This window comes from Cyclopterus lumpus, chromosome 11 (genome assembly GCF_009769545.1).
Source record: "Cyclopterus lumpus isolate fCycLum1 chromosome 11, fCycLum1.pri, whole genome shotgun sequence".
NCBI classification, from domain to species: Eukaryota; Metazoa; Chordata; class Actinopteri; order Perciformes; family Cyclopteridae; genus Cyclopterus; species Cyclopterus lumpus.
This window is the reverse complement of record NC_046976.1, coordinates 777,501-791,548: the sequence shown is the minus strand read 5'-3', so window position 1 is coordinate 791,548 and position 14,048 is coordinate 777,501. Positions and strand designations below refer to the sequence as shown.

The 14,048-nt window shown below is 41.5% G+C and overlaps 1 protein-coding gene across 5 annotated transcripts in view; it reads left to right on the top strand.

The window, feature by feature from the left end:
- The window catches only part of arhgef1a (Rho guanine nucleotide exchange factor (GEF) 1a), a 55,292-nt gene that overhangs the window by 30,913 nt on the left and 10,331 nt on the right, over positions 1-14,048 (top strand). For all 5 annotated transcript variants that reach the window (XM_034545928.1, XM_034545929.1, XM_034545927.1 and 2 more), the window contains 6 exons: positions 4,565-4,641; positions 4,810-4,982; positions 5,450-5,517; positions 7,096-7,284; positions 11,174-11,260; positions 12,015-12,064. In XM_034545928.1, coding sequence (XP_034401819.1) covers positions 4,565-4,641; positions 4,810-4,982; positions 5,450-5,517; positions 7,096-7,284; positions 11,174-11,260; positions 12,015-12,064 — 644 coding nt within the window. The remainder of the gene's footprint in view (positions 1-4,564; positions 4,642-4,809; positions 4,983-5,449; positions 5,518-7,095; positions 7,285-11,173; positions 11,261-12,014; positions 12,065-14,048) is intronic.

Genomic DNA, 14,048 nt, shown 5'->3' with positions numbered 1-14,048 from the left:
AACAGGCGCTGTACCGGTCCGTCTTGGTGAAGAGGGAGCTGAGCCGGAAGGCAAAGCTCTCCATTTACTGGTCGGTCTACGTTCCAACCCTCACCTATGGTCACGAACTCTGGGTCGTGACCGAAAGAACGAGATCTCGGATACAAGCGGCCAAAATGAGCTTCCTCCGTAGGGTGGCCGGGCTCAGCCTTAGAGATAGGGTAAGGAGCTCGGACATCAGGGGGGAGCTTGGAATGGATGAATGGATGGATGAACCAGTAACCGATGTCCACTACCATGTCCTCCAAATCAAACCCAGACACCTGCAATGCATTAATCAAATCATAACATTCAGTCAATACATGTAATTAGGATACAAAAGTTACATGTAGAGATAAATGAGGCCTTAACTCACTTTAAAAAATCCCCCTCCTGCAGCTTTGGCAGTGTTATGTTCCACATGACAAGGACAACCATGAATATAGGTGTTGGGGTGTTTCTGGAGCACCCTAGAGGCGATGGAATTGCGTGGTCCGATGTTCACAGCTGTTTTGTCAACTGAGAGAGCAATGCAGTTCTCCCAAGGGATACCATGCTCCTCTAGGGTGGAGTTAATCTTGGCGAAGATCTTGTTTGCTGTTCCACATGTCTTCCCACTTGTTGTGCACATGCTCAAAAATTGGTGGACAACTTTGCCTCCCATGAACACCCGGACAGTAAGCAGGTTCATCTTTTGCGCTCCTTTAATGACGAGTTAGAATTATAGAAATGTACATGTTGTTCGATGTTTACACAAAGCAAATATTTTGCAGAAGAGATAAATAGTTTGGGAAATACCTGTGTCATTTGACCCATCTGTACCAAGGGTGTATGGGCCATTTTTGAGCTCCTTCACAAGCTCTTGTGTGAAATAATGCGCCAGCCCCCCCCCCCCCAGTTCATGCATTATAATGCATGAACTGTATAAAATATTTTCTCTGTGTCGCTGTGTGTCTCTCTCTCGCTCGCGCGCTCTCGCTCTCGCTCTCGCTCTCGCTCTCGCTCTCGCTCTCGCTCTCGCTCTCGCTGGTTTTGCCACAGTCGGTCTGTGACATGAGCCGCTCTGGTGGCGTGGTTGGAACACAGTGCATGTCACGTCGGTTATTTTATATTGTTTTACCGATGTATGTGTGCGTCTGTGTGTGTGGGTTGGTGATGAAGCCGCGACCCCCCTGTAGTACCACCGCGCCCCCCCTAGGGGTCGTGACCCCCACTTTGGGAACCACTGGGCTAGAGGAACATTATGGACTACCAACCCAGCTGTCATTTTGACCTCAGCCCTTCTTGTCTGTAAGAAATTAAAAATTATTAATCTTCCCAAAAGACCATAGTTTATTTCAAATGGACACCTGTGATAATAGGGCACAGGTAAAAAACACATTCAGCAACTAAGATCTCAAATTAAGAAAATTGGACTGTAACAGATTGAAATACAAACCACAAATTAGTCAAAACTATCAACTTATTTATTTTTAATTTATATCAATAATTTATCGTATTCAACTAGAACACAAAACTCTTGACTGAACCTTGACAGGACTATTACACACATCATATCTTAACCTCTTGTGCAGACATCCCTCCAACAGAGGGAACAGGCATTGCATATTGGGATATTGTGGCTGTGGACTGAAGAGCTCGTTGCTTTTCTTGGTGGCCTTTAGTGTTTATGTGGCGCACTACATCTGTCACACCCTGGTGGCAACATGAGTTTTCAATACGGCAGACTGCACACCAGTAGTGCGTGTTGAGGCTCCCTCTTGTAATAAATGGCCATGTAGAGGTCCACTCATTTTGAAAAAGGGTTCTATATGTTGCTGCTCCAGCCAGAGCCTCTTCTGGCCCTACTGTTGGATTGGGGGAGTCTCTTCTCTCTGTTCCTCTGTGTCTTCTTCCATCTGCACTGTTGATTGTTCTATTTATCCTGTCTGTTGCTCTTCTGCATGTGCTTCTATCGGTCCTGTCTGTTGCTCCTCTACTTGTTTGTCAGTTTGTCCTGTCTGTTGCTCTCTCTGTCCTGTGTGTTGCTCCTCTGTCTGTTGCCCTGTTGTTTCTATAAATTGTTCTGGCTGTTCTGACTGGCTGGTTCTTTAAATAATATAATAAATGTTGCTTTTGTCCTCGGCCTGGCAAAGGTCTTTTACGAGACATCTTTGCTACCTTAAAGAATTAAAATGTTTTTTAATAACTACTCTCATTTACAAAAACATGCCTAATTCTATTGCACACATTTCGTTATGTTAAATTCTTTGGAACACATCTTACCTGTTCAAAGTGCTGTTTGGAAAATGATTGAGAGGGTCCTTTTCTTTGGCCTGTAAATAAAAAGATACATGCTATGTGAGCAGCCTTAATAAACAATGCTATGAGGTTAACAAGGTGCTCTCCTGATGCTTTATGACAGCTGAGTTTACATTCAACACACAAAACACAACGAATCATTTCTTTCAAGATTTAAAGTTACTTAGTCTCTACTCCTCCAGAGTGTCTCTTTGAAAATCTTCTTCTGTTGCTAACTGACTCTTTGGGATGAATAGGATGTCTATGCAGCGAATAGGGTTACAGATGCGCTCCTTAGCGCCACCTATCGTCGGGGAGTTTGAAAAGGAACAAACGCATCTCGGGGACAGACCTCCCACTCTGCCCAAAATTAGAATTAGTTTTTGCTGTGAGAAATTGGTTGTGTGGCGTGAGTGCGTGTGAAAACATGCAAATGTACGGGGGCAGCTCTGCAGCCCCCGAGCAGCCGGATGGCTGGGTGACTGTTCGAAGGGGTTTTGAGTCTAACCAGAAGCCCACTGAGCACCGCCAACCTCTTCATGTTTCGAACCAGTTTTCCCCACTCAGCGACGCACCCGCCGAGAAACCCACTCTGGTTATAGGTAGCTCCATAGTCAGAAACGTGAAGATAGGGAAGCCAGGGACCAAAGTCATATGCATCCCGGGGGCCAGAGCGGGCGACATTGAATCTTGTTTAAAACTGCTGAAGATGCAGAAAAAAGCTGGTTCACGCGTCTGTTACTTCCAGACTAGATTACTGCAACTCCTTATTATCAGGCTGCTCTAATAAGTCCCTTAAGTCCCCCCAGTTGATCCAGAATGCTGCAGCTTGTGTACTCACAAAAACTAAGAAAAGAGATCACATTACTCCTGTATTAACTGCTCTGCACTGGCTCCCTGTGAAATTAAGAATCACATTTACAATTCTTCGCCTCACCTACAAAGCCTTGATTGGTGATGCACCATCATATCTTAAGGAGCTTGTAGTACCATATTGCCCCACTAGAGAGCTGCACTCACTAATTGCGGGGCTACTTGTGGTTCATAGTAGGATGGGAGCAAGAGCCTTCAGTTATCAAGCTCCTCTTTTATGGAACCAGCTTCCACTTTCAGTCCGGGAGGCAGACACAGTCACCTCATTCAAGAATAGACTTAAGACTTTCCTCTTTAATAGTGCTTTATAGTTAGGGCTGAATCAGGTTTGCCCTGGTCCAGCCCCTAGATATGCTGTTATAGGCTTATAGGCTGCTGGGGGATGTTTTAGGATACACTGAGCACCTATCTCCTCTTCTCTCTCTCCTTATGGATGAATTTACATCTCTCCATTGCACCTTATTAACTCTGCTTCCTCCCCGGAGTCGTTGTGACTTCACGTCTCATAGGGTCCATTGGACCTGGAGGTGTCTGATGCCTGGTGAGCCGGCCTCCCGTCTTGGCCCTGCTGTGTCACACGATCCAACATACAGTTGGATCGTGTGACACAGGTCTGCCTTCTCTCAAAGGTCAGCGCTGTCAAGATTGTTTGCTCTTGGTGGATTTTATACTGATGGACTTGGGTTCACATCCCAGAAGGATAATGGCTGATTTATACTGTAAAATGGATGAGGAGCATTGTTTTTTAGTTTTCAGGAGGTTGGATTGTGGTTCCACCTAGGTGGTGGTCCCTGACAGGAACGCTATAACACAGGGACGTGGCATCGTATCCCATGTGATATGGGATGACTGTGGCTCAGTGGTAGAGCGGGATCATCGAAGGATCGGTGTTTCGATCCTAGCTCCACTAGTCCATGTTGATGTGTATGAATGGGTGAATGATGACAAGTAGTGTGAAAGCGCTTTGAGTAGTCGCACCTAATACACTTTAACCTGTCATTTAAATTATTTAATTTTTTTAAAGTGTGATAATCACCAAGATCAAGTCATTATAATGTTGTTATGTTACTTTAAGTTACTGCTGCAGGACCGACAAAATCAATAAAAGATCCTTGTAGTAACTTAAAGTTATAGCTCTAAATATCCTCATTGTCTATTGCTGTGGTAGCTGAAACTGACTACAAAGATAAATGCATAAACATTTATGTTTAAGAATGTTATGAATCAAGTAAAGTACATTTAATTAATATAGCTCAATATAAAAGATTCAGCACAAGGGGCTTTACAATCCGTAAAGCATAAGACACCCTCTGTCCTGAAGACCCTCGCTTGAAATTGTTCACATAAGTGTTTCTGCGTGTGCTTGTATGTTGTGTGTCTTTGTGTTGCATAGACACACAGGTCCTATTGATGACGGACATCCTGGTGTTTCTGCAGGAGAAAGACCAGAGATACATCTTTCCATGTGTGGTAAAAAACAGTATTCACTTACAAGTACAAAGACATACAAAAATATTAAAAAACAATGCATCAATTGTTTGATTGTGATGACTGGAAAGTGTTCATACTGACGTTCTCCCAACTTTACTTTGTGTCTTTATTACTTTTCTTTAAACACAACTCTCCTGTGTGATCTAGGACAAATCTCCAGTCCTTTCCCTTCAGAACCTGATAGTGAGGGATATAGCCAATCAGGAACGAGGCATGTTCCTCATCAGTGACTCCTCTCCTCCTGAGATGTATGAGTTCCATGCTGCCTCCAAGGAGGACAAGAACGTCTGGATACGCCACATCCAGCGCACCGTCAGCAAGTGGGCAAATGCACCAACACACACGCTGAAACATTTTTGTCACTGCACTGAAAAGTGTATCTATTGAATTGAATTAACTGTATTCTTATTTATTCTTCGCTTGAAATTGCATGCATATTCTTATGCATATGTATATGTACATATATATAGATATGTATATGTACATATATATATGTACATATGATACATATGTATATGTACATATACATATCTATATGAATATATATATATATATGTACATATATATGCATGTGTATATATATGTACATATACTGTATATGCATGTGTATATATATGCATGTGTATATATGTGCATGTATTCAATTTCAATTCAGTTTATTTTGTATAGCCCAAAATCACTAATTACGAAATTGAGTCAGAGGGCTTTACAATCTGTACACATACGACATCAGACCATGTCACATTATTGATAACAGGATCTGTGTGATCTGTGCTTTTGTGGTCAGGTGCCCATCACGAGAGGAGTTCCCCCTCATAGAGACTGAACACAAGGCCCATCTTAGGAGACTCAAAGGTCAGGAAACATTAATGACACGATCAAAGCAGTTTTAATTATGGCTTTTCACTGTATGTCTTCTCAATGAGCAAATAATATCACTCTTCTGTATTGTCCCTATGTACTTTAGATTTATTGCAATTTCTTCTTTCTGTTCTTTAAATTCCTATTGTTCCAAAAGATTCATACTCCCTTTTTGATCAGTTGAGGCTAAATCTATACAACTGGTTATTGCAGCAGAATTCCCCCCAATGAGTCTGAGATTTAAAGAAAATCGATATAATCTATAATCCAGTGGTCGCCAACCCGTCGATCGCGATCTCGGAGACTTTCCTTGTCGCTCTCCAAAATAAAATACAAATAAATTCTCCTTCTCGAACATTTTCTGAAGTGTCTTCTGAAATGTTTTCTTACGGACTTCAGAAGATCAACGTCAGAAAAGATCTCTGATCGCCTGATTCATGAACGCCTGTAAATGTGTTCTTTCACTTATATTTGCAGAGTTAGTGTAATGCTTTTGTTTATTTTATGATATCACGATACCTCGTAGAATCATGACTATAAATGTGAAACGTAATTGTTAATTTATACAAATATTAATGTGAAGGTAATCACCAACAGTCTAAGTTCAGAACGAATCCCATATGAGGAAAACTTTCATGAATGCCAAATTTGTCCTGAAAACCACCTAAGTGGAGTTCAGAAAACCCCAAATCAAAGACCAGGAGCCGGATTACTGACAGACAGCTCACAGACTGTCTGTCTGCTGATGAGCCCAACTACAAGCTCACAGACAGTGTTCAGTCACAGACAACTCACTGACTGCCTCAGACTGCTGCTCGTTTTTTTCTTTTTGCTCATTGCAAATGTGTTTTTTCTTGTTCATATTGTGTGCGGTTAACAAATAATTTCCTTTTTATGTTGGATGAAAATTAAGGCGACATCTGATTGGCTACAGATAGGTCTATGTTGAAAAAAAAACAGATTTGCAAATCCAACCACGGCAGGTCTCATAAAACCCCCACACACATGTGGAGAAATCCACAAACAAATGCAGTGCGATCCACAAACAAATACATCAACATCCACAAACAAATAGAAAAATCCACATAGAAATCTTTTACATTTATATAAATCGTAATTTATTTATGTGTGCATTGGAATGTATTTGTGAATCGTTCTGCGTGCATTTGCAAATGTTGAGACTGATCTGACCCCATAGGTGTGTGTGTGTGTGTGTGTGTGTGTGTGTGTGTGTGTGTGTGTGTGTGTGTGTGTGTGTGTGTGTGTGTGTGTGTGTGTGTGTGTGTGTGTGTGTGTGTGTGTGTGTGTGTGTGTGTGTGTGTGTGTGTGTGTGTGTGTGTGTGTGTGTGTGTGTGTGTGTGTGTGTGTGTGTGTGTGTGTGTGTGTGTGTGTGTGTGTGTGTGTGTGTGTGTGTGTATATTAGGGCTGTGTTACGTGCACCATGCACGTAACACAGATTGAGTGATTGGGTGAGTGTTTATCTATAGGTGGCAGAATGTAGGTGTTGGGTGTAAGACTTGGTTAGATTTATGTTGGATGCACAATTGATTAATCCTCAGAAACCATCCACAGCTGACCTCCAGCAGAAGGACCGGGAAATGCTGGAGCTCCTACAGGAGAGGGTGACACTGTTCTGTGAGCTGGCAGAAGTGACAAGTGGTCAGGAGGCCCTACAACCTCCCATCACTCGCTACTTGTTCAGGGCAGACACACCTCAAGCTCCCCGTGCAGAGAAACTCCTACTGGATGCTACAGCTGAGAGTAAGTTTCCAGCCAACTAAAAGTAATTGTTAATAATGTGTTAGTTGGCAAGACCAGCTGGTAATACAAGTTAACCACGTCACTTCAGTGTTGATTGATTTGACAGAACCGTTTCACAATTTAAATGACATTTTATCCCCAAACTTAAACGGAATAGTTTTTTGTTAAAAGTGTATTTTAATAAGAGAAAAAAATATGTGCAAGGATGTTTGAAATAGTCCTGGGGATGTGAGACTCAGAGTCAGTGAGTAGGGTTTGTTCATGAACCCGACTGCAGCCTCCTGCCAGAGGGAAGGGACACCAACAGTTTGTATCCAGGGTGAGAGCGTCAGCTACAATCTTACCTTCAAGGTCCTGGAGGCGAACACGTTGTGGATTGTAGGCATTGCATCCAATCACCCTCTCAACAGAGAGGATGTTACGCTGCAGGCTGCCCTGGTACTTGGTAGTGGCTGCAGGGTACCAGGCTCAATGATGGAGGAGCAGAGGATGGACTCAATGATGGAGGAGCAGAGGATGGACTCAATGATGGAGGAACAGAGGATGGACTCAATGATGGAGGAGCAGAGGATGGACTCAATGATGGATGAGCAGAGGATGGACTCAATGATGGAGGAGCAGAGGATGGACTCAATGATGGAGGAGCAGATGATAGACTCAATGATGGAGGAGCAGATGATAGACTCAATGATGGAGGAGCAGAGAATGGATTCAATGAAGGAGGAGCAGAGGATGGACTCAATGATGGAGGAGCAGAGAATGGACTCAATGATGGAGGAGCAGAGAATGGATTCAATGATGGAGGAGCAGAGGATGGACTCAATGATGGAGGAGCAGAAGATGGACTCAATGATGGAGGAGCAGAGGATATACCCAATGATGGAGGAGCAGAGAATATACTCAATGATGGAGGAGCAAAGGATGGACTCAATGATGAGGAGAAGAGAATGGACTCAATGATGGAGGAGCAGAGGATAGACTCAATGATGGAGGAGCAGAGGATGGACTCAATGATGGAGGAGCAGAGAATGGATTCAATGATGGAGGAGCAGAGGATGGACTCAATGATGGAGGAGCAGAGAATGGATTCAATGATGGAGGAGCAGAGGATGGACTCAATGATGGAGGAGCAGAGAATGGACTCAATGATGGAGGAGCAGATGATAGACTCAATGATGGAGGAGCAGAGAATAGACTCAATGATGGAGGAGCAGAGAATGGATTCAATGAAGGAGGAGCAGAGGATGGACTCAATGATGGAGGAGCAACGGATGGACTCAATGATGGAGGAGCAACGGATGGACTCATTGATGGAGGAGCAGAGGATGGACTCAATGATGGAGGAGCAACGGATGGACTCAATGATGGAGGAGCAGAGAATAGACTCAATGATGGAGGAGCAGAGAATGGATTCAATGAAGGAGGAGCAGAGGATGGACTCAATGATGGAGGAGCAAAGGATGGACTCAATGATGGAGGAGCAGAGGATGGACTCAATGATGGAGGAGCAGAGGATGGACTCAATGATGGAGGAGCAGAGGATGGACTCAATGATGGAGGAGCAGAGGATGGACTCAATGATGGAGGAGAAGAGAATGGACTCAATGATGGAGGAGCAGAGGATGGACTCAATGATGGAGGAGCAGAGGATGGACTCAATGATGGAGGAGCAGAGGATGGACTCAATGATGGAGGAGCAGAGGATGGACTCAATGATGGAGGAGCAGAGGATGGACTCAATGATGGAGGAGCAGAGGATGGACTCAATGATGGAGGAGCAGAAGATGGACTCAATGATGGAGGAGCAGAGAATATACTCAATGATGGAGGAGCAAAGGATGGACTCAATGATGAGGAGAAGAGAATGGACTCAATGATGGAGGAGCAGAGGATGGACTCAATGATGGAGGAGAAGAGAATGGACTCAATGATGGAGGAGAAGAGAATGGACTCAATGATGGAGGAGCAGAGGATGGACTCAATGATGGAGGAGCAGAGGATGGACTCAATGATGGAGGAGCAGAGGATATACTCAATGATGGAGGAGCAGAGGATGGACTCAATGATGGAGGAGCAGAGGATGGACTCAATGATGGAGGAGCAGAGGATGGACTCAATGATGGAGGAGCAGAGGATGGACTCAATGATGTGTTTGTAGCAGACAGGGTTTAAAATCCTGTTGTGATTTTTGTACTGTAATTATTACCAATTGTCAGGCTTGATTTACAGGAATGACCTACTGCAAAAATGTACTGCCTCTTTTATTTGCTGTTGACACGTCTTACTGCTTTACACAAAAACTTAAACTGAGTTATTGGAGAAACAAAATGGTCTATCCGTCTAAATATATAAAACAATTTATTTTGTAACACAAATATAGCCAAAATATCATCATGGAATCGATCATGGAAATACCACATTTAAATTCTGTAAAAAGAAAATTAATGCATTTGAAAAAATCAATTTATTTAATAATCATTCCTGTGTTTAGTCAGTTGCGAACACCAAATGTTATTATTAAATCAAATTCAATGCGGCATATGCTACATCTCACCAAAGTCTCTTAATGTCCCAAACAGAAAGTCCAGTGACAAATAAACCCCCAAAGACGGCAAACAACGTTCTGTGACAGGCGGAAACGTCCTTGGCCCCGGCGCTGCCTCCCCACAGCAGGTGGTCCCAGAGGGCCGTAGTCCACGTGGTTTATCCAGATCCTCAGAAGAGTCCACTAAGCGCTGACTTTACTGGTGCACACAGAGACAGACATATGCGATAATTATATGTTGTCCTGCAAATATTGTAATACTGCTTGGGCCACTATATTTTCCATTTAACAACAACAAATTTAAGTAAAAATATTTTATATATGAGCATTATTTAGATGAAACAAACTAATTGGGATACCAGAGCAGTAAGAGACTTCCACCTAATAACCTTTCTTAAACTAATTCAGGAATCTTAAAATAACATGAAAAGGTCTCAAAATCAATATTATTGATTAATTGACTAAAAACAAGTGTACTGCTATTTCTATCTTGATAAAAAAACTCCTCACAGGCAAGACTTGAATGCTATCTTGGGTTTGAATCCATGACAAACCCAATTGAGCGTGTGGTTAACCAGAGGATGAAACTGAATTACATTGTTGATTCTCTGCCTGACGGTCAATGTATTTCTTATCCAGAGAAATATTTTCTATTTTCTATATTCTATATTCTATTCTATTTGATGGATTACGACACAAATTAGTTCTAATAATAAATATAGTGTCCTCCTGATGAGTAAAAACAATATAAACTCATCATGAGAAGACATTTTTCGGGATGTAGCGAATAGTTGGAAGCTTTGAAGCTCCATTCATAATTTGTCATTTCTAAATCAACAATTGAATGCTTCGCCGCTTTATTTATCATTCATGTTTTTAAAGCTGATATTTCTGCACAGTAGATATAAATAAAACTCCTTTATCCAAAACATATTAAACACAGTTGCACTTCTGACCATGCACTAGATGGTTTAAGCAGTGCCCTTAGTCTTGTTTAGTTGACACATAATTACTGGTATTATTTCAAAGTTAATCCTTTATTGTGAAGCGTCTCCACCACTTTGTCTCATCACATCTGATTATCCAACACATCTAATTATTGTACATGAACAGTGTGGGCCACTCTGGTATTGTTTTCATCACCACAGATGCATGTTAGGTCTGATGAATGCCATTATCGTAACAAGATGTCAACAAGTTTGTAATCGCCACGGTTTGGGATGTGGGATCATGTCTCCCAATATAGGAAATGTGAAACTATATTTTATTTTACTGAGAGAAAATAGAAAATACTGAATTTGTGAGTTATACAGGTGTGTGTGTGTGCGTGTGTTTGTTCCTCAGTTGACAGATTGAGTGAGCTCCTTCTGGGTTCCAGGGTGGACATCCCTCTTCCGTGCCATCACAACCACATGGAGGTGGTAGAAACCAGTGAGTGACTGAAGACTCTCATCATTCATCATCAATCATCATTGCTGTCCAGCAACTATGGTGGCAAAATGTGTTGCGTCTTTTTAAGCTGAAATGACGAATATCACAAAACAGAACTTGTCTATGAAATCATTTATTATTGTAGAAGAGGCACTACAGAGCCAGAAGGAGTCTGTAGTTATAGTTATATAGGGAGTGACCAGGATGGGGGCTGAATTGGAACACTTTTTTTATTGGATGCTTTTTACGTTGTGGCTAGGTCAACGTGGTCACACACACAAGATATACATACCCTTAAGATATATATATATATATATATATATATATATATATATATATATATATATATATATATATATATATATATATATATATATATATATATATCCCAATATCACAAATTACAAGTTATCCTTTACAATCTGTACACATACGACATCCCTGACCTTTGACCTCACATCGGATCAGGAACAACTCCCCAAAAATAACCTTTCACAGGGAAAAAAGGGAAGAAATCTAAATACAATACAATTAGTCTCACTCTAACATTGAATAATATTATAATTGTATATAGCTGATCCAAAGAGTGGAGATACTAGACTCATGTGATTTTACATTTCAATGATCATCAAGCTCAGATTTAGATCAAATGAAGATTAAAACAATTAAAAATTCCCTTCCATCTTTGTTTGTTGTAATAAATAGTCAGACATTCTTTATCATAACTGTTGGTAATACTATTGTCTCTGCTCAGGTGATCAGGATCTGTTGGTCAATGGAGCCCATGATTTCTTAGCATCAAAGGTGAGCTGGGGGCCAAGAAAATAAAAGGGTTGAATGTTTTGTCATTATTTAAATCTTCCTCTTACATCCGAGTTGTTTTGTTGGAGCATCAGACTATCCTTGTAGCATTGACCAGAGCGTATTACTATTAAATGCAATTATGTTACACTATTGATATTGAACTTTAAATTGTAACAAAAGACGTGATGCTCAACCTACTGGATGCTACTCCTCTCCCTGAATTGGGGGTGGGGGTCAGTCATGTCTGAACCATATGTATCGCTTTTGTTTACATTGTTTGCACTTTTCTTTCTTCATAATAATCTAGTAGGAAGTTTTCTTCATTTCAACTCTTTGTGGTAGTTTGATTAACCACAAATATGTCTGGGAATTTCTAACATTAAAACAATATCGAGTAGTTCTTGCATTATTAGTTTACATTGTAGAGGGACCCTGTGTTAAAATAAATATAGTAAGTTCAATATTTAAGTTCAATAAGTTGATACTGAAACAATACATGGTGCAGCCTGAAGGCACACAGACACGCACATGCAGGTATTGTTCTAAAGAAATCAGAGTATATTTGAAACACTGGGATCCCTTTATTCTTCTAGACTCTCTACTTCATTACACAAATGTTTGTGATCAATTCATCAAGGTGCTGTTTTAATGGGGATCAAAGGAGCAAATATCATATAACTGATACTAGAAAATAGCTTATTATTCGGTGTGGCAGCCAGGCTCATAGAATGTTCTCCTGTGGGCTTATTTCGTATTTTATTAGTCTTCCGCCAGAACTTTAGTCGAGCATACAAGCAGCAGCGTTGCTCGCATATGCGTAAAAAAGTAGAAATGTAGAAATTGTCCCATTCATTTGAATGGGGCTTCGGAAGAGAAAACGCTAATCTTTGTGCGCACAGTGACTCGCCGTACATGAAGGTAGAGAAATGATTTACAGTTTAAAACGTTAATAAAAGGATGGCGCTTATTTGATCAATTGGACATTTTTCATAGCTAGCACATTTTAGATGGAATCTTTGTTCAGGTTTTGGAAGATTTCCGGGCTGTTTCAGAGTTTATAATGGGAGTGGATGGCACGAAATGTTCAGATCTAGAGTGAGAGGGGGCAACCGAAAGTCCTAACAATAAAGCGTTCCTCCAAGGACAACAACCTGTCTCCGTGTCTTAAAAGAAATGTAGCGAAAAGTTACATTATTTACAGTATTTTGCCACAAGTATCACAACTCTTTTTACACCATTTATGGATCAAAAACGTAGGGAATCTTGTGCTGGTCCTCACATGTGTCGATGGAATCCACAATGTTTCCCACATTTGTCAAGAGAAGCCTTAACGAGGGAGCAAGTCCACCTCTCTGCCCCATAGAGCCCCATTATATCTTTCCCTCCAAAGAGTCTTCTCACAGACAGTCGGACCTGATATCTAAATCGCCACTAGAGACACATTTCTTACACTACAGTCCCACCGTTTACAGTATATGTTCATCAAGTCATTCTTCCTCTCAAAAAATATTGGCGAAAGAAATAGAGCTACGGTTAACTGACTTTTTGAGAGAGATTGATAGGTGTTTTTCTAGCTTTAACTCCCTGTTTAGCCTGGCAACTGTCGTCCCTTTGAAGTCATCACTATGGCAACCTTTGATGTTGGAAGCACACAGGTGTTCTAATTAGTGCAGTTTGACAGACACACACGGACACACAGATTCTCATTTATATGACATTGTGGGCCACACAGACACAGACAACTGCAGGCTGCTGACTGTGTATGTCTATATGCACGTGTGTGTGTGTGTGTGTGCGCGCGTGTACGGCCGCGTAGTTGAGACCCTCAGTCTGGCTTGAAGATGCTCATCAGTGAGTTTGGACCTGTACTTTGACTTATTAAAGTTCATGTTGGAAGAAGAGCTGTTCACACAGATATGTGCTCCCAGAAAGGCTCATGGTCCGCTTGAACATCCTGGAAAGCTCAGGGAAGGTGGGGGCTTGT